The sequence below is a fragment of the Neodiprion fabricii genome, chromosome 1 (assembly GCF_021155785.1).
Source record: "Neodiprion fabricii isolate iyNeoFabr1 chromosome 1, iyNeoFabr1.1, whole genome shotgun sequence".
In the NCBI taxonomy this organism is placed as follows: Eukaryota; Metazoa; Arthropoda; class Insecta; order Hymenoptera; family Diprionidae; genus Neodiprion; species Neodiprion fabricii.
In genome coordinates this window covers 337355-361840 of record NC_060239.1, presented here as the reverse complement: position 1 = coordinate 361840, position 24486 = coordinate 337355, and the positions used below count along the sequence as shown (strand labels likewise).

General features: G+C 35.8%; 3 protein-coding genes across 8 annotated transcripts; 2 read left to right on the top strand and 1 right to left on the bottom strand.

Moving 5' to 3' along the window:
* Positions 1 to 32: 32 nt before the first annotated feature.
* Positions 33 to 6098, top strand: LOC124188154 (uncharacterized protein YbjS). Of its 2 annotated transcripts, XM_046580631.1 has the most exons (7): positions 1239 to 1560; positions 1664 to 1837; positions 2190 to 2392; positions 2550 to 2703; positions 2854 to 3122; positions 3216 to 3434; positions 3547 to 6098. In XM_046580631.1, exons 1-7 carry the CDS (start codon positions 1512 to 1514, stop codon positions 3598 to 3600), a joined length of 1122 nt encoding a protein of 373 aa, XP_046436587.1. In that variant the 5' UTR covers positions 1239 to 1511; the 3' UTR covers positions 3601 to 6098. The 2 variants fall into 2 exon arrangements, with proteins under 2 accessions (XP_046436588.1, XP_046436587.1); XM_046580632.1 differs by lacking the exons at positions 1239 to 1560; positions 1664 to 1837 and adding an exon at positions 33 to 56.
* Positions 4856 to 18820, bottom strand: LOC124188127 (protogenin B-like). 5 transcript variants are annotated; one of them, XM_046580541.1, is made up of 20 exons: positions 18375 to 18820; positions 17208 to 17467; positions 16588 to 16723; positions 16297 to 16450; positions 15847 to 15915; positions 15525 to 15748; positions 15311 to 15453; positions 14410 to 14569; positions 13978 to 14265; positions 13676 to 13885; positions 13414 to 13605; positions 13118 to 13302; positions 12813 to 12957; positions 12614 to 12712; positions 12372 to 12525; positions 12154 to 12287; positions 11629 to 11997; positions 11274 to 11551; positions 11060 to 11167; positions 4856 to 10923 (listed from the first exon to the last, which is right to left on the bottom strand). In XM_046580541.1, the coding sequence occupies exons 1-20, from the start codon at positions 18439 to 18441 to the stop codon at positions 10729 to 10731; spliced, it is 3570 nt and encodes a 1189-aa protein (XP_046436497.1). In that variant the 5' UTR covers positions 18442 to 18820; the 3' UTR covers positions 4856 to 10728. The 5 variants fall into 5 exon arrangements, with proteins under 5 accessions (XP_046436497.1, XP_046436498.1, XP_046436501.1 ...); XM_046580542.1 differs by having other exon boundaries at positions 13721 to 13885; XM_046580545.1 differs by lacking the exon at positions 18375 to 18820 and adding an exon at positions 18196 to 18285.
* Positions 18265 to 23625, top strand: LOC124188138 (cell division cycle protein 16 homolog). Its single transcript, XM_046580581.1, has 13 exons — positions 18265 to 18403; positions 18894 to 18968; positions 19069 to 19261; positions 19364 to 19516; positions 19609 to 19773; positions 19893 to 20052; positions 20143 to 20395; positions 20472 to 20551; positions 20758 to 20847; positions 20981 to 21290; positions 21366 to 21528; positions 21597 to 21789; positions 22813 to 23625. Exons 1-13 carry the CDS (start codon positions 18366 to 18368, stop codon positions 23097 to 23099), a joined length of 2160 nt encoding a protein of 719 aa, XP_046436537.1. The 5' UTR covers positions 18265 to 18365; the 3' UTR covers positions 23100 to 23625.
* Positions 23626 to 24486: the final 861 nt, after the last annotated feature.

Here is a 24486-nt window from a genome sequence, read left to right as displayed (position 1 = left end):
GAGTGTTTATGTCGCTTGACCAGAGTTCTTCTCTAACTCCAATCGGGATAGGATGAGTGAGTGAAAGGGCGAATAAATAAATAACACGATTTCGCGGGAAAAATAAGATGCCTACTTCGGCATAAAAACCCTCAAGGGGTATAGGGGAAAGCCGAAGAAAGTCAAATGTTTATTAACTGCAAATCAAATTATCATAATACAGAATAATACGCTCGCTGGTTGCGTTCCTTGGCAGCTAGATTGAATGATCATTCAATAATCTTAAGCCAACTCATCAAAAACTCATAAGAAGTTATTTAGATGTAGTTTTATTGTATTTATTTCTCTACAAGCACATTCTGCACATAACGTTGCTAACCTGCCCAGCCTCTGTCCTCTATTTTAACTCGCTGCCAACCTGACAACTGTTGTCTTACATGGTGACAACCTACAGCGTCTTCCTAGACCACGGTCTTTACATACCACTGATATATATATACACTGTATCAGTGGAGGGACTATGAATACGGGTGTAACTAACTCGCGCTGCGCCCTCACCGGCGAAGCGAACGTACGTAACAGACGCTTCGAGTCTCAGTCCGCGAATTTCTGGCGCGAACAATAAGTACGTAATTTGAATCACTATAACGTTGAACTATGGTTGAACTGATTGTAATGTGAAATAAGGAAGCAAATCTGTATTGTGACCTTTTTTTCACCTTATACGTGATAAATAGGTACAGCATACGAATATAACAAAAACTAAAATATTTACTGTCATAAATTTGCAAATTCACATAATAATAATAATAAAGTTGCGTGAACATCGAGTATGTACAGAAATGATGTTCTGCTGTACCGAGATAATTTAAAGCTGGAAAATTTAACATAAGACAGGTCGGTAAATGCGGAGTAATAAAATTACACTCTACTACTGGAGGTAGCCTATTGTGTAAAGATAGTGTGTCAGAGAAGTGAGAAGGGTATATGCCTGGTCCCAGCCTGTCTCTCTCGCTCTACACTTCATTGGTCGATACGTTTCTTTTCGGCTGATAAAATGTAGAGTGAGAGAAACGGAGTGTCTCAAGTATATATCTCGTTCTCTCGTCACTTTGGCTGCAGTTTTCACGAGGTTGACGGCATGGGTAGGCTATCTCCAGTAGTATATGCTCCAAGGCTTGGGCAAACAACTCTCATGGAGATCGGTCTGTTTCCCTTCCACGTTCCCTTCTTACTTTCCATTTACTTCCTAACAGTAGCAGACAGATCCTCGTTAGAGTCGTGTGGCTGGAATGGGCTGGACAGCAATCCATTCGCAGCTTGCTAGGTTATGAGATCCTTTGGTGGTATAAGAAAAACGTTGACATACGTAGCTTATCAAATCGGGCCTTCGCTTGATACTCCGTGTATTCAATGACAAATTGGTTGTTACATTGTTTAAGCGTTAATTCTGTTGGATTGTAATACGTGTAATCTCTTAATAATTTCATTTACCGGCTTGCCTTTTTTTCCCCGTTGAATGGTTATCAGCAATGGAAACTGCCAATTTTGAGACAAAACCAGGAGTAATTGTTCTGGGAGGTAACTACTTATTCATATACTATGTTCCGACAGAGAAAGCTGGATAAAGAATCTGAGCACAGTCAACCTTCTCGCCATTCATAATCTTATCAACTTTGTGTAGGATGTGGTTTTATCGGACGGAACCTTGTGGAATATTTACTGGATAATGAGCTGGTATCATATGTCCGAGTAATCGACAAGGTACCACCTCAAACAGCATGGCTTAACAAGAAACATCAAACGATATTTGAACATCCTTTGCTTGAATTTAGAAGCGCTAACCTTATTAACTCAGGTATATTGCTTGCTGTATTTTTATACACTTTGCTAATCTTTATAGAAACCATCCTGCCTTTCATATTTGCAATTAATTAATTTGCATACATAAAATACATTTATTTCCATTTGTATTCAGTTGTTATCGATCTCAATATTTTACTTCATAATGATCTTTCATGGTTATTTACACCTACAATACAAATTGTAGCGCTAGTGAACTTAATTTCAAATTCTTGTTAATTTTGGTTTTCCTCTATGTTTGTGGCTTTATTTTAAGATACATAGGTATATCAAGTAATTAATATTGTTGAAAATATTTTGATCCAACAGAATCGATCTTTCATTTTTTATTTGTATAAACCATTTAGCCTCTTGTGACAATGCTTTTGCTGGTGAGCAACGAATAGACATTGTATTTAATTGTGCTGGGGAAACAAAGTACGGCCAAACAGATCCTGTTTACAAAGACGGAATTCATAAACTTAGTATGAATTGTGCACAGAAAGCCGCTGAACTTGGGGTACAACGATATATAGAGATCTCAAGTGGACATTTAAGTTCATCCGAAAAGGTACTTGTAATTAGGGTCGTCTGGAAAAAGTGACAATAATAAATACATTATCATTGATTGTGCTTTAACAATGTATTATGTCATCTCATTTAGGACAAGTTTAGGTGTATACCAAATCAAATGTGCTATCTGATTAACAGAAGAGAAACATTTTCAGGTACCGCACAAAGAGGATGATGAAGTTGATCCATGGACATTTATAGCAAAACATAAAGTTCAAGTAGAAAATGATCTAAAAAATATACCTGGATTGAAGTTTACTATTTTTAGACCAGCGATCATTTATGGCCCTGGAGACAGGAACAGTCTAGGTAAGATAATGAGGAGTTGAACACATCTTTGCGTCTTCACCTGTAAATTATACTGAAATCCATCATCAGCACTTGTTAGTATGACCTACAATCATTTTTCATTCCCATTATCTATACACTGTAGTTAAGGAATGAATTTATATTCCGCAGCACCTCGCCTCGTTGTGGGAGCTGTTTACAAACATTTAGGTGAAATGATGAAGTTGCTCTGGGGCCCAAACCTTCGCATGAATACTGTACATGTGCGAGATGTGGTGAGAGCCATGTGGCATGTTACACGTCATCCCAATACCATTGGCCAGATTTACAACGTTGTGGACGAGTCTGATTCGACGCAAGGCTCCATAAGCGCACTTGTGTCGGAATTATTTAATATTAATCACGATTATTGGGGTGCAGCTCTGTCAATGCTAGCCAAGGTATGATCAAACTCTTTAGTTCCAAGGAAGGTTTAATTATACTTACTAGTCTGAAATTGAAATTGGTGACTAAAGCTGTAAATCTTCGTACAGGTTGATATGACCACAATTGTAGAAGAAGTTAATGACAAACATATGAGTCCATGGGCCGAAGCATGCAGCAAAGATGGAGTGGAAAATAGTCCACTATCTCCGTATATTAACAGAGAACTACTTTACAATAAAAATTTGTATTTACAGCCGGGAAAGTTGTCATCTACAACTAACTTTACTTATCTCTACCCGAAGCTGATGAAGGAGTCTCTAAAAGAGGTTTGACTTGGAACTTTTGAGAAATATAAACCGTAGCTTCACAATGCATAACTCAATTAAGCTTGCTGATCTCTACAACATGTCGTATAAACTGTTATTTTTTTTCTTACAGGTTGTTGATGATTACGTTGAGATGAAGATATTTCCACATTCCCTAGTTCTGTGATGAATTGTTCTATAAGCTGCTTGAACAATGTGTAGAATGAAAATAGATGCACGATTCTACAAGCCAAAGTATTTCACACTGTGCCTAATGTGAAGAATATATTAAATCATAGCGAGATAAATACGCAAAGCATTAATTAAACTTGTAGACTTTCTGAAAGTATAATAGTTAAAACGGATAGAATTAACTAAGCCGACAACCACGTTGTGATAACAAAAATGAGTAATGTATTTAATTTTACTCTAGCCTGCAAGTTAAGAATGAGTCAGTCGATTATTTTTCCTTTTGTCCGCTAAGGATATGTACACACACGTATAAGTGAATTTCGCGACCTAAACTTCAAAATGATGCGATGTTTTTCAAATTGTTACTGCAGAAATCATTTCTCAGCTAAAAAGTAGTTGGCATGAAATGGCGGAAAAAATATTTTCAAGATGCCTGATAGGTGAATTTAAAAACTAGCGCAATATCATACATGGTCGCTGTGATGAAACTTATAATTCCATTTCCGCTTAACAATGATCTGCGATAGGTAGCTACCAAACGATATTTCACGACAGCAAAAGAAAGTGAAATATGTTTGCACCATCAAATATAGCGTGATAATTGTAGTGTAGCCTGCAAAGTTCACTGGTACAAACATGTGCATATACACGTTGAACTGTCAGACACAAATTATAATATAAAGACGAATCGTTGATCGACTCTTAATGCAATTTGTGAAGTATTTATGAAGGGTACTAGTCAATGCGAATAATAACGCAATTGGAAGCTTCTTTTATAATCTCGATGCGAAAATGATACTCGAGTTTCAAATCAACACGTTTATTAGTACCTAAATAAAAAATGATGTTACAAATCTATAAAATAGACGCATCTTATCGCTGTTAATTATTTCAAAATGAATAAGTAACATGAAATAGTCTGTAAAGTAAACTTCTTTTTTTTTATGCCATTTTTCAATGTGCCTAATTATTTCGTACGCGTTTATTAAAAATATAGATGCAAATAAACGGTGCCAAAGTTCTGATATTATCTACTATATGTTTATATTCGATAGTTGATGCAAGCTGTGACAAAACACAACGAAAGAAATTTATATCACCTCTGAATCCGTAATAGAGAAGTCAAAAACGGAACTACTGGATCGAGCAGATGCATGGAAAGCATTGTTGTTATTTTTGATAACACTTTTGTTTTTCAATTGCTTTCTTCTTTTCCAAACGGTCACTGATGCAAATATTTTTCGCGGATGTTTGGTATACTAGTGGCCTAGAAATTCGGTTGATTAGTATTGTAATGAAGTGAATTGAATAGCGCAATTATCGTGTTTTAAGCTAGACTGTATTAGTAGACTAGTAGAGTAATATGAATTACATCTTGCAAGAATGAGCTATTTTACTATTGATAGAATAAATTGCACACTTAGTAGCTCGTACAGGTTTATCAGTTATTCCACAAACAATAACCACTGTGCGGATGCATTTATTTATAGCCCGAGCTAATTAATCTAATTAAATTAAACTATAGTAAAATACATTTTGAGGTACACTATTAAGCGATGATTATTTGACTGTATCAAATTCATGTATACAGGTGCATGTCAATAAAAATCAATAATTATATCAAATAGCATTCGTAATGTTTCCGAACCGAATATTAAATTTGAAAATAAAGTGCACAGCGCAGTAGATACTAAAGACTCGAAAAATAAAAAATCTTGAAATAATAATATTACTATATTACGATCTTAATTTTATTCTATCATCGTTACAACAATATGCTGTATACAGAAATGTCAACAATATTATTAAATATCTCTTGTACCATGCGGATTTCAATACTAAACGTTAGGATTGTAATTAGACGTAATTAATCATATTCAATATATTAAAATATATAATTTTTATATTTTTCTATAGTAATCATAATAATGGATGTGTATATACAATCATGTTAAGTATTTACAAAGTAACTGCACCTTCAACTAATATACTTGTAAAACGGAATCAACTACCTTAAAGTGAAAATAATATTTATTTAATAAAATAAATTATAAACATTCATATAATGATAGATAATCAATGTGATTAATTATAGTAACAATACTTAAATGTTATTTGTATATCATATGAATAGAAAAAAATTAGCAATAGTTTATTACATTTAATTAATATTTTTTAAAAAGTTCCCATGAGGTATTTAAAACAGTTTAAATATAAAGAACAGTAACGAGTAGGTACGATAGTTAAGTTAAAGTTAAGTTACGAAAATCGCCCTAGAGAGCAACCTCTAAGGAGTTTTATTCATTTAAATGGGGTTGCTGCAGAAGACGTTCAAAATGCCAATGACTTCGGCATTTTAATAGATTTATCATCCATTTTCTAAACGTAACATATTTCTTCAGAAATAATTTTGACAGATGTATGACCATAATTTCATAATATATTCTGTGGAGTATTTAACCATATCAGTTGAATAAACATAATTTGACAAAAGGGTTTTCTTAACACCATCATATCATGGCTGTTCAAAAGCATCGCTCAGTTCTGAAGATTTGTTAAGATTCTTAACTTCATATGTGGCAACCCCATTTCTGAATGGACAAGATATCTCAAGATTACTACATCCATCGGAGAATATTATAAGATTCTTCGAATCATTTTCAAGTGTGAGTATAACGAAAATCGTTAATGTTGTTTGTAAATGCTAACAACAGCAGGGAACATCACTGTACTAAGAAATAACGGGAAAAATGCTCACTTTGGGATTATGGAAAGCTTACGAGGTATCTCGTATAGGGTTTTCATTCGTCGCGGAGTTGTAACAATCGTATTGGGGACTCCGCGATATCCTCCATCTGTTATCCATCTTTGTAGTGAAATAAGTTTATAACATTAAGTTTGGTAGGCGTAAAATATCTATCCACACATAACTACCAACTATTGCCCACTCTCCAATTGGGAAAAATACAAATTCTCTTCGGAGTATATTGATTAAAAATAAATTTCATCATAAAATCACAAAATTCCAAATTTATCGAATTATGGATATATAATAATAATAATCTATCGCTGATGCAAGTGCACTGGCTGAAAATATGTATATAAAGACCGACAAACCCTACAGAACTAGTATGCATAGTTATTGACAAAGAAGTTGAGGAACATAGGGGGAATTGAGTGGTTTCGTAATTAACAACTCGATTTAGGTTTTGATTCTATTAAATTACATGGTAAGTGCAGAAAACTACAATCATCTGTGAACCTACGTGAGTTGAACACAGTGCCACACACATTTGTGTTCTTAAATATCTTCAGCCAGCAATATATGCGTTTACTGTGGCGAGAAAGCAATAGTCAGCAGTTTTGGTAAACCTTATACAGTTGTGTGTAATTTCGGTGTTTTATTACAGGCTGCAAAAAGATTTTACAAGAACTGCATATAATATTAGACATATTAATACTCAGTTACAACAACTTAGCAGTTCAATTGAATGTCGTATGGAATTGAAGATGCGGAGTTCGTGAAGATGAATTTAAAGATGCACGATGTAATCTGTGACTAGGTTCTCTGACTAATGTGCAAATTTAATGTTTAATTTTGTACTTTGTATGTTTGAAGAAATGATATAAGGAATTTATTAGTCTGAACTAAAGGTCGTAGATTATGATATTATGAAAAATTCAATGTTTCAAGGAGTTGTAGGCTCTACAATATATTGGTAACGAACATAACTCAACCAAATTGGTTGATTCTACTTTCTATTAACGAAATAATGGTAGCATCGATACGTAAAGAAATAACAATCATGAGTAAACACGCTAGATTCAAAGAACTATGCAAGACATTGAACAAGGTACGGTTGAAAAACTGTAGGTGCTCTGAGTGCTTCATATAATATAAAATAGCGGAATGCAAAGTTGTCAATTTACAATCTAGAATCTATACATTACTAGTATTGGATTAGTCAAAACAAATTTTTCCAACATCACTGTATCAAGATTAATATCTAATTAGTTCACAATAAAACTAGCGGAGTCCCTTGAAAATTTCAAATAGCTTTTAAACAACTGCCAAACATTTATCCGGAATACGTTTGCACTAAATAGTTGAGCTGTGCATTGATTCATCAGCATCATGGCAAAAAATTTTTAACGGTCTTGAAGTGCCATCTTGTTTCTGACTGGTAATTAGATTTATGACATTAGATTTCGTGCATACCTATTACGTCGACTGAAGATTTACAAACAATGCTAGGCTTGGGTTATTTTTCGTGATGGAATGCTTGGTGCCGAGTAGGCACAGTGGGTAATTCTACTACGTTGCAATTACTGACTCGACTTGGAAAATCCCAATGTAAAATCAAGTTATCATAGCAAAGTAACCGAAATTTCCTCTGGCTCTTTAGGTCCGCTTATCAGCTCGTCAAAGTCCATAGGACTAGCGGTTTTCATATATCTTCAGTCAACGCCTACTAGTCAACATTATCGCATAGTTCATGTTGATGATAAGCTAAAATATTATTGAATGTATAAAGAAATAAATAGCAGTTAATAGAGGAACAGCAATAACATTGACATGCCTACGTCTCACTCACTCTAAACGATACAACTTAGTCTATCAGGTACTGCGTTGGGTTCTTCTGTCATGGTAACGTGCACCATTCTGTATGAGTGCTGTATTGACTGTATGTTTTGTATTCGCAATAAGTTCTGTCTTAAATAAAGTGAGATTAATATTGGAAAATGATCATCAAATGATTCAGTAGCTCGTTTTGTTTAGAAAACTAACAAAAAGAATATCAAACTGTCGGTATAACCATATTGAATAGAATACAATCAAGAATGTTTAGTATAAAATGTAAATGCTTGTATACACTTAAGTAGAAATGCTGTAAAAATTCAACATTCACTACCTATCCTCTTATAATATTATCTGTTATGTTTGCTCTATGAAAATATCCACAAGCTAATGCTTACAGGTAAAGAAATATGTAAATTGGCGAAGTTGCATTAAATTAATGCAATAATCCGAGTACTAAGCAACGATGTATGATCCTATTTTGATTCTTTTCAATCAAGTTATCAACCATATCCAAAATAACTCTATCAAAACTTTTACTTAAAACATTACACCGATTATATCATTAAATTTATGAATTCGTTTGATATTGTATTGAGTTATCCAGATGCAGTTGCCATATAAAATTCATACTTTCATCATGTGAAACGAATCAGTAATACATTATACACTTCAATCGAACTTGTAATAATGTACTATAAATTATACCCCAGAGAAGTGTTCAGAAACATCACCAGCGAGACCAAACTGACCGAAATGTCTTCAAGACTAAACGTTCGTAACAAAGTTTATTCCACTATCATCTAGGAACAGCAAAGTGTTCCCCTATAGTGTATCGTAAGGTTCACATTTCCCATGAGAAGGTTGACTGAAATACGCGAAATTCACATTTTTGCCAACAAGATATACTTTCGTACTCAAAAGCCCATAAAGCTGTCCATATGTAGCATCATTTTATCGATACCTCAAGTCCTGAAAGATATTAATAGTCAGCAGTCTCGATTTCTTCAGCATTATCAGGCACATACATCACTCGACACTACAGGTTACGTGGTAACATTCCGTCCTACCACCGTGAACACATTTCTGAACACATCTCTGATATCGAAATACAGCTGAACTGACCATTTATTTTTCGAGTACGATATAAACAATATTCAAGCCTGACAATATTGATCTCGAAAGAAAGGCAAAGCAATAATCTAAATTAAAAAATTTCTCAATTCATTTCCATACTAGCTGTTCCTGCGCATCATTGTAAATTAATATATTAGTATGTAAGCAATTATTAGTTTCATTCGTGAAGTGTACAACAACACAACTGTCGAAGTTGTTCACTACACATCAAAAACTTGATGTGAGAATATTGTATGACTTATGAAAAAAAAAAGTCACAGGGTTTAAACCAAATTTGAAACTGATAGAATAGCTGCTAATTAAATAATAAATTTAATATTTATTACTCCTTGCAGTTGAACTTGTAATTATTCTCTCAAAGTGACATGCAAGAAATGAAGAAATAAAGTTTCCAAGCGGAAATCGTCAGCCTTCCTCAACATGAATGAGGATTCGCAGCCGATACTTCAGTCTGTAAGCTTTTTAAATTGGTAACAAATATTTAGAAAATTTGTTTCAAATGTGTCTGAAACTCCTTCAATAAGTTCAGTCTTGTCGGATAACTACAGTCTTTCTCGAGAGTCAAGAAATAGCTCTGTCACTATTAAATTAGTATCGAAATAAAGACTAAAGGTAAGAGTTTACTTAAGAATGCTAATGGAATGCCTGCACAATTAGGTAGTATTGTCGTGATTGTTACCGAATAAGTAGTAACATCGTACACATTTTTATTGTGTGTGTTTCTGCGTTTGAGAGAATTCCGAAAACTAAATGTTAGTGTAAACAGTTCCTTTGTCAAATGTATCTGCATCGTATAGAAAACAAAAAAAAAGGTCTAATATAAGTGTTAATATTTACATACATTATTAAATAACGAAATCTAATATATATTAATATTATCAATATTTCATTGTCAAAAAGATTCGCGTTTTGAAATTATTTTTTTCGAACAAACAATCGCATCATAATAATCTATTAAATATGAGCAAATACCATGTGGTCAAAATCATTTTCCATGATCAATATCAGAAAGTATGTGTAACTGTACTGTATGTGTAGCTGGGCTAATTGTTGATGTGTGATTTCATTTTAGTAACTGGTCAGTGAAACACTTATAATACATCGAATAATATTTACATAGCCAGTACTATAGTAACTCAGGCACCTATGCAATTCGATACTATATATTAATGGTACAATACTAAATCGTTCTTTTCTTAGCTTACTAAACAACTTCACGTCATCCTTCATTCAATAGTATCAAAGATCGTCTCTTCAGAGCGTATAACCTGCATACTCACATTTATTATATCGATTCGAAGCCAGCCCAATGGCGATTTGGAGTAACACGAGCATTCTCATTATTATGACCTGATGATTATTCCAGAAGCACGGAATACGTCATTTGTTAAAGGTATGAAGGTGTTCTCACCCATTGGGAGCAACGACAGGAACTGACGTTGATGGCACTTGTTGTAGAGACAACAAGTTTTCCAAACATTCAAAATTATTATTTAAGCTGCTACAGCTGCTTGCCGCTGCAGAATTTAACATCGTAATCCTTGTGCGATCTAGATCCTGCTGAGGCTGTTGATGCGAGCTGGTGCTGCCCTTTCTGTCAAACTGTAAAATTGAAATTTCTTAAAAAATATGTGTGAATATCCTGTTTAAATTATAATTGTTCAAGTTGATGTATTCAAATTGTAATAATCATTATTAATTTGGTAAAATCCACATCAATAGTAACATAATGCAATACCTGAGGATTTATGGTAATGTCTAGATCTTTACTATCATCGTTCATATTCCAAACTGTCAAAAGGGAATCTTTCATGCAACATTCAACAATGCCGTTAGAACAACCGCCCTGGAATAATAAAGCAAAGAGTTGCTAGAATATATTTAAATATGCAAATAAATTAATGCACAATTGATATCGATCTTCGTGCAGTATTGGAAGTAATATTTTGTACCTTAGTATCTATATGAGAATTTGCGGATTTAGGGGAGGGTGGACATAGGGTGGTTAGTTCAATGTCATTCATAGTCGACGCTGTACATGCATGTTGGTTGCCGCCAATTGTATTTCTCTCTGCACAGCGGCCATTTCCATTGCGTAATATACCACGATCCTTCAACGACTGTAAACTTTCCTGGGGTGATTGTGTATTTTCCCACTTTTTTCGAAAATATATACTGCTCAGGCAAATAACAATAAAACAGGTGCTTATGCTTACACCAACAATGATTCCTAGGGAAATAGATTATTAAACAATCGTTATTAGATTAAATTTTACGTTGTAGCTTTGTTGTAGCTTCCTGACTTACCAAAACTTTGATCTGTTCCTAGAGTGGGAGACGGACTACCCCCATATAAAGGATCTGTAGAATTCTTTGGAACATCACCTGTGTGGAAAATGATTCTATCCGAGGATTTTCCATATCCAGCATCGGTAGCAGCTCGTACTTCTACAAAGTATCGCGTACTCGGGATAAGGCGTGGCAATTTCGCAGTTGTATTTGCACCAGGTACAGTTATATTTGCCCAATATTTCAAGGGTGTAGCGAAAGGATCAGTTGTGTAGAAAATAGTGTAGTTGCGTATTACTCCATTTGTTTTACTTGGCGGTTTCCACGTAATACCAACCTCAGTAATGTTGGATAGAAACCATTTTATCTCTCTAACGGTACCTGGAACTTTTTTTAAAAGGCCACAGTCTCGATTACCAAAGACAACTTATGCAAAAAACATGTACAATTACATCTGAATAATCCAAAACCAGATTTTAGGCAATATCTTTATAAGGAAAATATGATTTTCATCGCTACTCTTTAATTTTTTTTACAACTTACTATCCTGATTTGTCCGACACTCCATATCTTTGCTGTACAAACCAACTCGTTCGCTTGTGTTATACAGGACTCTGACTTTGAATTGATATATTGTAAACGGTTTTAGATGACGCACTGTCATCGTCATATTTGTGCTGCAATATCATGTCAAAACAATGTAAGTTATGACTATTGCGCTTTAATTTTGCATCAAATTATTTTTTCGCTACTGCACTCACGTATTGAAACACTGCAATGGTTCCGGAATTGTGGGGTGGAAAGTGTTATAACACACTTCGTAGCAATAATCTATGTGAGAAGGGGCAGCAGACCAAGTTACATTTATAGCAGTGGATGAAACAGGAACCCCTTCCAGATTAGTCAGAGTATGATCTGGACAGAGAAGAAATAATGTTCTTTGCACAGAACTATCACATTGCTGTAAATATTCATTCGATTCCACGATATGAGTATCACTTACCTTCGATAAGCCTTTTCGAATCCAAATACATTTGAAAACATTCCAATAATTTCCCAGAACTGATCATACACAATCCGATGTCATACGATGCATCAGCTTCTGTAAAGATTGGGCAAAATATTTTCAAATAAAAATATTCAGAAAGTCACTACAACCACTGTTTGTGCCCATTTTATGATAACAAGATGTCAGTATTTACCAAGGTCTGTAAGTATGTACTCTGTACAATTCTTAGGCAGATAAGTAGTCGTCAGATTTTTTCCGACTACATTCTGATAGTATAACTGCCACAAATCAAAGTCGTCTGGCCACCCTTGTGTTTCACCATTCATATTCCAACTTAGCTATTTATTACAATAAAAAATTAGCTATCCGCACGTAATGAAGAATCAGACCGCAGATGCGTGTTATAAATCGATTCATAATATCACTGATTATAGTGGAATAGCTAAGTAATGAGTTAATTAAACGAACATCAATACAAAAGACGATCAAACTTCGAACCTTAACAGTTGATGAGTTGATGTTTGCCACATTGAGATTCAATAAATCTGTCGGCGGGAGTTTGCTGGAGTTAGTTGAGGGCATCAAAGCATTGGTCCACCCGAATTGTGAATCACTAACATTAGGCCAGCCTTGCTCTGTTCGAGCTAAGACTCGAATCTCATAAGATTTGCCAGGAACCAAATCTATTTTTAACGTGAATTATAGTGTATTGAGTGAAAAATTTTACTTTGAAATTATCGAGTTCACATGACTGGAACAAAATATTCCACAACTGGGAGAATATTTTTACATACTAGTGAGAGTATATTGGTTAACAGCTGATGGGAGACGGAGAACCCTGGACGAGGGATGATGTTGAAGCCTCCATTGTAATTTATATTCCAGGATAAATCCTCGTGCCTCTGTCTTATTTAGTGGTGCCCATGATACTTCAAGTTTTGTAGGACTAATCACTTTGACTTTTGTCATTGGAGCGGCTATAGGAACTAAATGATAAATAAATTGTCAAGAATATCAGTAGGCAAGTATTTCTTTATGAATGAAAATTATCACTACCAAATTTATTCGAAAAATTTAGCCTTGCATCATTTGTTCCCATACCACTTGCAGCAGTTGCACAATTAACAGAAGCCGATTGTTCGCTAGATCCATATGTGTTCCATGTTCGGACATACATTGTATAATTAGTAAACGGCATCAGCGATTTAACTTCAACGACTGTTGAATTTGGTTCGGGTAAGGCAATGTCTTCTCGGCTGCCTGGTTCTAGAGTAATAGAATGATATGATAAATTGAACAATTTTCCTGTCTCCGCCATTCAGTGTAACTCTCTAACTGTGATTTAGTGTAATGCATACCTGCAAGAGCATAGTGAACGGTGAAATACGAATCAACATTAGGGAACGGCATTGTTTGTGGTATTTTCCAAGATAGATGAATTATATCTGGTGACAAGGCGTGACAATGCAAAGACGTAGGAATAGGGGGGCGTTGCGGTGACTTGGTGACCTGGAGCCTACCAGCAGCCCAAATTTCTCCAGCAACATTCACCGCGACACACTGGTATATACCAGCATCGGACGGAACTGTGGATGAGATTACTAGTCCCACTTTATTATTGTTGCTCACGAATGTTTTTTCCCGAGCTGTAATATTATATTTAATTATATGCAAAAGTGCGAAATAGAATCAATATTCATTGAGCAAAAAACGTTGCTCATTGATTAGGTATAAATTTTGTTTCATCAAATAAAATCTGAGGCATCAATATTTGTCGATAGGTAATTTACGGTTCATAGTGATATTGACAGAATCCTTAAGCCAGTAAATTTGTGGCGTAGGACGTCCTTCAGCTTGACATTCGAACCGGGCTGTTCTTCCACTAGGCTGCACTTGATTGATAGGTTTCATTATAAAAGTTGGTGGTATTAGGACGTCTATTGTAATATTCTGTGGAAAAAAAATGTAACCAATATTAAGCAGAACAGTTTTCGAAAGACAAGGCCCTGACAATGGTCTTTAGTACTACTACTGGTTGAAACTGATGATTGTTGTTGTTATCACGGATAAGACCAACATAGCATGCATTATCTATTACGAATCACAGGTAGTAATTTTTTATACACGGACTAAGAGTAAAAACTGCGTTTTCATTTGGACTCATGGATTCCTTGTACTTGGACAAGGACGTTCAACTACCTAGAAACGGATATTAGGCGAACTGGATCATTCAGCAATATTTATTCGCTAGAATTCGTCTTTACTCGTAATGTTCAAACATGGTAATCCCCAGAATGTTTAGGATATTGCTGAATTTACAAACAGAAAAACGAAATTTGATAGGTGGACCACAATTTATGGAAAGCCGATTTGAGGGTGAGGTTTGACCGTTACTGGGGTACAATTCATGAGTATATAAAATAAAATCTATAAAATATTAGATGTGCACTTTTACTACAAAGCTACAATAGAACTTTCTTCTTCAAATATTTTAAAAATTTATAATAGAAAAACATATTGGTGATATTTGGAAAAGCTAAAACCTATCCTCATCAAGGACCCCCATTTATAAATTTTTCCTGGTTCCACTAATTTACAAAGGTTATAATAACCATCATTAGATGTAGCGTAGAAGTTGCCACATGTACCGGATTTGACGAGTCTTTCAACTAAATGGCGAAACGTGTATACCTGAGTTTGGAGGGTCACGTTGGAGTTTTTTACAGAACAATCATAAATGCCCGCATCCGCTATGGTAAGCTCTTCTAACATTAACGCTGCTACACTGCCTGTGGAATTTAGGAGCACACGGGGCTCTTTGTAACCGGCACCATCTGGAAACAATTTGAGCCATGTTCAGTATGTGAGTATTAAGTTATCAAGTAAGCGTGGTTCATCTGCTTACCTGGGAACTGAGAAACAAATGTCCAAGTTATAAGAGTTGGAAAACCTGATGCGGCACACACTAGCGTCAGATCAGACCCAGCAATGAGCTTATAACTACTTGAAATTTGTGGAAAAAGGATAATAGGTACATCTGATCTCTTTTCTTGTATTTTTGGAATAACGTGCAGTTGCGCTTCTTTGCTTTTTCTAGTCTTCTTTAAAAACTTGTTATTTACTACACATCTGAAATTGAGATTCAAGCAATAAGAAGGGTGCTAATTACATTACTCGAATATCATTGAAGATGTGATTGAAGTACGATATGTAATAGTGATCGTTACCTGTATGAACCAGCATCAGATAGATTCGTTGCACTTATATATAGAACACCTGGTGATACCAAGAAATATCTGAAAGATATTTCCTTCATAACTATTATCTTCTATTCGTAGCGGTATTGTGGGTTGTATTATCAAGAGTTCGGAATATTTTATTGTACATTTATTATTTAATGGGACTACAATTTACGACAAAAATCTCTAGTTCTGTATGACAGTTTCTTAACATTTTATAAAAATCACTGGATTGTGTGCATATTACTGTCTAATACTACATATTTCTAAAATAGAAATTCACTAAAGCCAGCTTCATATGACAAACATATTGGTAATAATGCAACGTATGTCAAGGGTCAGTCTTTGTAAAACGTCAGTTCAAACTGCTTGTGAGTTAGTTTACATTTGAGTAATCTAGTAATGATAGTGTAACTGTGGCTTGGAAATAATTCTTACTTTTTTCCACGAACATAGGGCAAAAACTGTCCATTATGCTGCCAAGTAATGTTTGGTGGAAATGGAATGCTACTGATGTAACAAGAAAATCTAGCTACTTCCCCCTCGTGTACGATCAAATCTTGTGGCGATTCGTCAAATTCTCGAGATAAGTCTGAAATCAATATGTGATGAATGATCAACATAGATAGGGATTATCCTAAACATTCACAAGTAAAATATAAACTTCATAGTTGATATATTTGTTTAGTCTGATAAATAGCTTTACAAGCTGTTATATAAAATTCTCACCAGCAATCTGTAAAAATGCAGGGGAGGACCTTAGCGAACCTGCAGCATTTTTTGTAACACAACGGTAAGACTCCAATGCTTGAATTCTATCACTTGGACTATTGTGGCTTTCTTGTCCTTTACTCTTTCGTGTCATCTACAAAACATAAGTCTAAGAAATTGCATTTCAGTTGCAATATTCTTAGTGAGTGTAAGGAAGTATAGTGCCATTTGTGGCAGGTGGCAAGAATTTTTGTTGGGAGCTAAACAACGGTTTGTATAGATCCATGTATCCTGACAAGGGGAATACAGGTTGCCAACAGCAAAAACTTGCAAAACATTATTAAGAAGGATGAAAAAGTAAAAGGATACCACATGCTAAACGTTCAAATACAATTTAAGGTAGCGTTCAGCTGTTATAAATGGAAAACATATGTTCCCCGTTACTTTTCAACATGATAAGCAGAATCAAAACAGTTGACTGACAATTTCACATACATGAATCGTAAGCTGCAGTCAACCAATTAAGACAACTTGTGAAAGATGCATAAGTGTCTGTACATATATACCGCAAATAGAGATCATGGGCAATATAGGAAAATTACATCTTGAATATTAGACATGTTTTATTTCAACGTTACCTTTAGAAAGTGTAGAGAACCATTACGCAGTTTGCATCGTACCAGACCACACGGAGGCGCTGCTAATCCATTCCGTAGCCAAGATACATTTTGGTTATTCCCTATGGAACAATTGAGAATCGCTCCCCTTCGGCCAACAACAATACTGCCATTGGGCTCTTCCTCCACCATAACACCTAGCCTTTCGTTTCGTTCCAATTCTAAGATTTCAGGTTTTGACACATTTAATCCTCCGTGACTTATGCTCACTCCTTTTACACCTGTAAGGGAAATATAGATTTGCATACATACACAATACGCACTACAGAGCGAACCTACACGTGACACTGTAAATATGCCAAGTGTTTGAGCGTCACAAATTGTTTCGGAAAAAATTGGAGTGACTGAACAAGTTTGTGAGACATGCCGATTTCTATGTGAATAGAATTATTCAGAAACCCAATCTCTGAGGATGACAAATACTGGCAGCGTAGTTCCCAAAACTCTTGTGCGTGTGTGGTTTCGGATGATAGAATCCGATCATTCATTGAACATCTAGCGAAAGAACAACAGAGGCCGAACTTAATCCAACCATTGTCACTCGACTTAGGTATGCCTCAAATAATCATTCATACACTCCAATTTTCTGTAAAGAAAAAATTCGGGATAATCGAACATTAGGCGCGTTTGGAGTGTTAGGAACGTGCCATGAATGTCCACTCTGTAATGCAGATAGACTCATCATATAATTCTCAACAAAATGTATGCAAGTAATTACAGGTTCTCTTTCTATTTTGAGTTTAAAATTGAGTCTGGGAGAATTGATGACAATTTGAGATGAACCTTGAAGATATCGCAAATTATGGGTGCCTGTCGTGCAAGTAAGTCAAAAAGGGTAAGCAACGGAATGCGATACAGGCTTGTCAAGCGAATGATTGAAAAGTGGTGATGGTGATTTAAAATTCATAATTGATGCAGGTTCGAGGCGCACGTTGTGCAGCACACGTATCCTGCTTGGTTCTTTGGTGTTAAACCAGGATGAATATCGATCTTACGAGATGCACGGAAGCTACGTGATAGGCGCATCGCTGCATGCGGACAGACGGAAATCGCACGCGTCTCGCTCGGCACTGTGTATACAAGCACCTAGTAAGAATATAAACAAACGATGATGAAAAAATGACGCACCTTCAAAGCTGGCGGTTTTCAAAGCTTCTGTAAGTAAGATGCTGAGCAAAAATACTCGCGCCGCCATATATCAACACTCATTTGTACCGGTTTCACTGACAAATTCTAGCCGAAATACGCTGTATAAAGACAAAGCTCCTCCGTCGTTGATACATGTCTTCTTTGCCGCATCTTCGACATCATCCACGGAATATTCACAATTACCGTGGCTTCACAATGTTCAGTTCCGTTTACCGCAAGCCGAACCCCATAACCCTGTCTACGTTTTCATTTTTATTTTATTACGAATAATCACTGCACTGTAAACGGCATTTCGGGTTTCAAACTTGATAAGAAAACTATTGTAAAAAAATCTAGACTGACTTTAATGCAAAAGAGAAGGAACAATTTTATTTTCTCAACACGCAAAGTGCGCATCTTTCCCGTGTCTCTTCTCTCGCCCCATCGCGCAGTGCTTCTTTTCTCGCTTTTTCTCTCTCTCTCACTCTCTCGTTCTCTATACTATCTATCTATTCGCAGCCAGGATCGAAAGGACAAAGTGGCCGGCAGAGCCGTCCGATCGCTGCTGTTTGACCGGCTGATACTGCAGACACGGTAAGTAAGTATATAATTTTTCTTACCACTGCTGGATATGTAGATATTTTATACATTGTGGTCAATAGGTTACTTTTCCCGAATAATCTACACATTATAGTATACGTTGCGATGGAGAGGATTGCACGAAGTTTCTATTTTCAATCCTATTCCACAAGTTTTCGTTGGTGAGATTGTGTCTAAGAATGGCACAACAAGAAATCGATGCAGATTATGATAAGATGCATAGCTTCAACGACAAGAATATCGACTTAGAAAACTACAGAAAATTAGTTAAATCGTATTTAGACTTGGTAAGCTTCTGATAAATTTACTGAAACAGCCTAAAAATTTCACACATCCTCTAAAGATTCCGGCATTTGTGCTGTAATTGCATTTTATTCCAAAACTCACAGCATTTATACAGTGCTGCGTCATTCTGGGCAGATAAAGTTCTCTCGTTAGGAAATGAGAACCCCAAAGACGTTCATGCCCTTGCTCAATGCATGTTTCTCATGAAACAGTATCATCGAGCTGCTCATCTCATCAGGAGTCGTGGACTTGAAAAGGTTTGAAAATTTGATTGTGTTACATCTACGGTGTAAAAACTTTTGATATACCATGGCAATAATCCTGTTTTTTGTAACATTTATGCTTGTAGACAGACATAATGTGCCATTACCTGGCTGTAAGATGCCTATTAGAGGCTAAAGAATTCACCGAAGCTCTTCAAGTAATTGTTGAAATGGAGATGTCTACTAACATCTCCGCATCTGGTGTCAGTTTTAATAGCCAGGCAGACATACTCGAGGTGGCCCCAAAAAACGTAAGTCTATAAGTTTGAATAATTGTAAAGATCAGTTGCCGTTATATTTTCCAACCTTTCTTTGTTCTTCGGGATATCAGATGTCAAATGAATTTTTGGTAAAAAGGATTTAAATTTAGGTGCAAAGCTCGATCCTGTATTGCAAAGGAAGAATATACGAGGCAATGGACAACAGAGCTGTAGCTTTGGATTGTTATAAACAAGCTCTGCAGTGTGATGTTCATTCGTATCAAGCTTTTGAAGCACTGGTTCAGAACCAGATGCTATCGGCTGCGGAAGGTAAAAATTTTTATTCCACACATACAAGCTGTGTCAATGTATCAAGTTTGATAATAACTGATATTTTTACAAATTTTTTCACCGTTTTAGAAAAGGAGCTGTTGGAATCATTACCCATAACTGAGCAGTGCTCAGGTGGCGAAGCCAAATTACTGCGGTTATTGTATGAAAGTAAATTGAAAAAATACCAATCTCCGGCTGAAAAAGAGCCCTTACTTTGCTGTGGAGTTCAGGGAGTCTTGGTAACGGACAGATTGATGGATAACTTGGATATGGAAGTTTCTAGAGCAGAAAGACTGTATTACAACTGTGATTATCAACAATGTTTTAGTCTTACTGAAAGGTTAGCATTCTCATTGATGGCATTCGCGCAAACTTTTGCTATTGACATTTTCATAACTTATGTGAAAAATTTTCAGGATCCTAAAGAAAGACCCCTACCACAGTACCTGTCTCCCAGTGCATATTGCCTGCTTGGTTGAACTGAAGAAATCAAACGGTAGGAAATTTTTTTCATTACGTGTATTGTGAATAGACATTACATATTGGTCTAACTTATATACCTAACCTAAATACTACAAAATCCTGCCGAATTTTTATAATGTGCACAAGCATTGACTTTTGGCTTATGTGTAAGAAATATATAGGTCACTGCTTTGAAATGAATAAATATTTTATAATAGATTTGAATATATGGTTTTTCAGCACTCTTCTATCTAGCACATAAGCTAGTAGACTTGTATCCAGATATGGCTCTTGCTTGGTTTGCAGTCGGCTGTTACTACTACGTCATAGGTAAAACGCAACTCCGAAATTCAACTGATAATGATCTGAAAATTGCGTAGTAATCTATATCAAAATCTGGGTAAAAAAGTAAAATGAATATTTGTTACATGTTTGAATTTACGAAAAATATTATCATTAACAGGTAAAAGTGATCCGGCCCGCAGGTATTTGGCAAAGGCTACAGCCTTGGATCGATTATTTGGACCTGCATGGCTAGCATATGGTCACTCATTTGCCATAGAAAACGAACATGACCAAGCAATGGCTGCTTATTTCAAAGCCTCGCAACTGATGAAAGGCTGTCACTTGCCACTGCTATATATTGGACTGGAATGCGGTCTGACAAATAATCTTAGACTGGCGGACAAGTTTTTTCAACAAGCTCAAAGCATTGCCCCGGATGACCCGTTTGTTATACACGAAATGGCAGTCATATCTTTTCAAAATTCAGAGTAAGTAAGCATTGACAAGCAAAATTATGTTATTATTATTATTATTATTACAAACTATCATTTAAACAATTACAGTTATAAGGCTGCTGAGCAACAATTTCAAGAAGCTATGAAAAAAATACAAGGTGACTTGCAAGCAGTGATTCTTCCAAGCAAATGGGAAGCACTGCTTAACAATTTAGGACACACGTGTAGAAAAATGAAAAAGTATGATGATGCGTTAGACTACCACCAGCAGGTAATTTAGAACACTATAACATTTTTACTATTTCAAAGGTTTTATTTCAACAAAAATTCATGTTTCAGGCTCTAGTATTGAATCCACTGAACCCATCAACATATTCAGCTATTGGGTTTGTTCATGCACTTCGTGGCACCACACAGGAAGCTGTGGACGCTTTTCACCGAGCCCTTGGCCTGCGTAGAGATGACACTTTCACTACGACAATGCTCGGTTATGTGATGGAACAGCTCATTGACGAAGTACCACCTTACCCAGGTAAACAACTCATATCATAATTCCTTTAAAATAATATTCTATCAATGGGTGCTTTGTTCCGATTGATTCTTTGTACTCAAAATTTTAATAAAGACCTCTGTCTAGAAGAATAGTCTGTTGGCTATTCTGTACTAACTACTTTGTTACGAATAGTTAGGTGTTAGTAGAATTTGCTACGGCAAAAGGTGCGACAGGTTTTGGTGCCCACCTCCTCTCCGCCACCACTGCCCCGTGTCCCTTATCACCTCTTGCTCATCGATAACTTGATATACAGGTTCTACAAGGGTTAACCAGGATGTCCATCCAGCAACCGGGAATTATACGGGAAGTCCAAAGTGCCCTTGAACATACGGCAATTTCTCATAGAAGCCGGGAATCGGCGCTGAAATTACCATTTCTATATTCACTTGTGGAAAAATTAATTTTTAGAAATAAATGGTCACAATGTCAAATTTTCGAGAACGTGAAAGTCAATTTCATAGGATTTTTAAAATACATAGAAAATTGAAACATAGAAAATTCAAAATGTAGAAAGGATAGAGTAAAGAGAGCTGTAATATAAAATTTTCGCAACGAATAAGAATACAAAATCATTGTGACGGTTCTATATTATATCTATATTCTGATTTTCTGTACTTTACTTGTTGTTTTGACTTTTCTGTACTTCAGCTTTATACATTTTGAAATTCTATGAAATACTCTTTCGCTTATTTGAAAACTCGATATTGTTACTCTTTTTTTTTCCGAACTTTCTACATTTCTGACGCCACCCGAATTCATTAGTGTTGCACATCGTTGAATATGACAATGTTCAAAGTTGATTATATCATGATAACGCAAAAACGCCGTAGAAATTATTATATACGAATATACTGGGGTTTTAAAAAAAAATAATTGGGAATTTTTAATACTGATATCGCTGGACACTCTGTTAATAGTCTGTTCATCTCAAGTTCACATACCTTCTAGTATTATGAATAATATGAATAAATGCATCAAATATTAATATTTTTTTTTTCACAGATGCACCACAGGAAACACCAAAATACAAGTTCCCAGGAGGTGCAGTAAATACAGGAGGCGGAGAACCTTTCCAAAATTTAACTGGTCCCTCTCAAGATCCAAATATGGAAACATTGAGAGTTAATTTGTTTTCGGGATGGGGTGAGGAGGGTTCAAAGTCTGAGGACGAAGTTTTATCCAAACTAGACCGAACTACAGACAGAGTAGTCGTTAATTACTCGTCGAGTGATATGAGTTCAGAAGTGGAAATGCTTGACCCGTCTGCGGTTCACATAGACTATAAATAAATGTAAACTCTTACGTGGTCAACACCGCAGTAGAGCTTTCTGTATCAGTTACCACGATAATATGGAAACCTTTTTCTTTGAAGTACCATCTTCACGAGTATCTTGTCGTGAGAGTATTCCTGAGCCGAAAACCCGAATGATTTCCGCCACATCGATATAAAACACGACTTAGTCGATTGTTATGAGAATTTACGAAAACTGTACAAGTTGCAGTGTAATCGTGTAGATATTACACAGATGAAAAGAAAAAATGAAAGTTACGTTTTATCACCGTTATTTATCAATCGAGTCGTCTACCGTCTGTTCACCATAAATTTTCAGTGGTACAATACAATTTTGTACGAATAATACAATGTTCTGCAATCAAATAATTACGGTATTACAGATATACTGTACATATCGTACTCCTGGTCAAATTGTTACATAATACTCATTTGAATGAATGGGGGAGCTGGAAAGAGTATGTTCTTCTCATATACCTAGTACGGTACTGTATTAGAAAGGACAATAGAGAATTATTAAAATACCCTGTTTCATAGTGTAACATTTATTTCCTTAGTAGAGGAAAGACTAGCAAAATTGGCCCCTCACCGGCTGAAGCAACTCATATGTTACATAGTTTTTTTTCAATGTTGAAAGCGGTCAACAAATACCTACATATATTGCTAAGTCTGTCATGTAAATATTTCCAGTAAAGTACCGAAACTTGCAAGGTGTTTGTAGTTCAATACAAAAGAAGCAGAAAATATTATTTCAAAAGTGTCCACCACCGTCAAAGGTATCATTCGATTATATTCTTAGAAGTAGTTCGCTTCAAACCACAAAATTGTGGATCATTGTAGACTATTGACTGAAATCTATAAGGCATTAAAACATAAAATCACAAAATTTCTGACAGTGTCTTCGACTGCCGGCCAGCACTAGCACCAGCAGTGATACCTCTGGTGATACACTCGTGTAAAATTTATTCACAAAGTGCATTGTTCCGCATTGTTGGACTATTATAATGCATTACAAATCTTGCACGAATGCAACGTGGACAGGCTAATTAACTACCCCGATAAATTCTATTCTCTGTTATACCTCTGCAAGAGAGATGATGAGGATGCAGCTGGGGGGGGGGGGGGGGGATAATTTTCTGCGGACGGTTAATTATTGTGTTTTCATATTCTGCAGTCAATGCTCTATTCATCTATTCACACGGTGCGAGATTTATAACGTTCGCACAACGTGAAAAGGTGATGTGGTTTATACATTGTAATATAATTTTACCGACACGAGACGCCATCGCGGCCGGGCGGGGGGAGAAGGACCGCGCAGGTCGCGGTTTGTCCGTACATACATACATGCATACATACATACATACATACATACATACATACATACA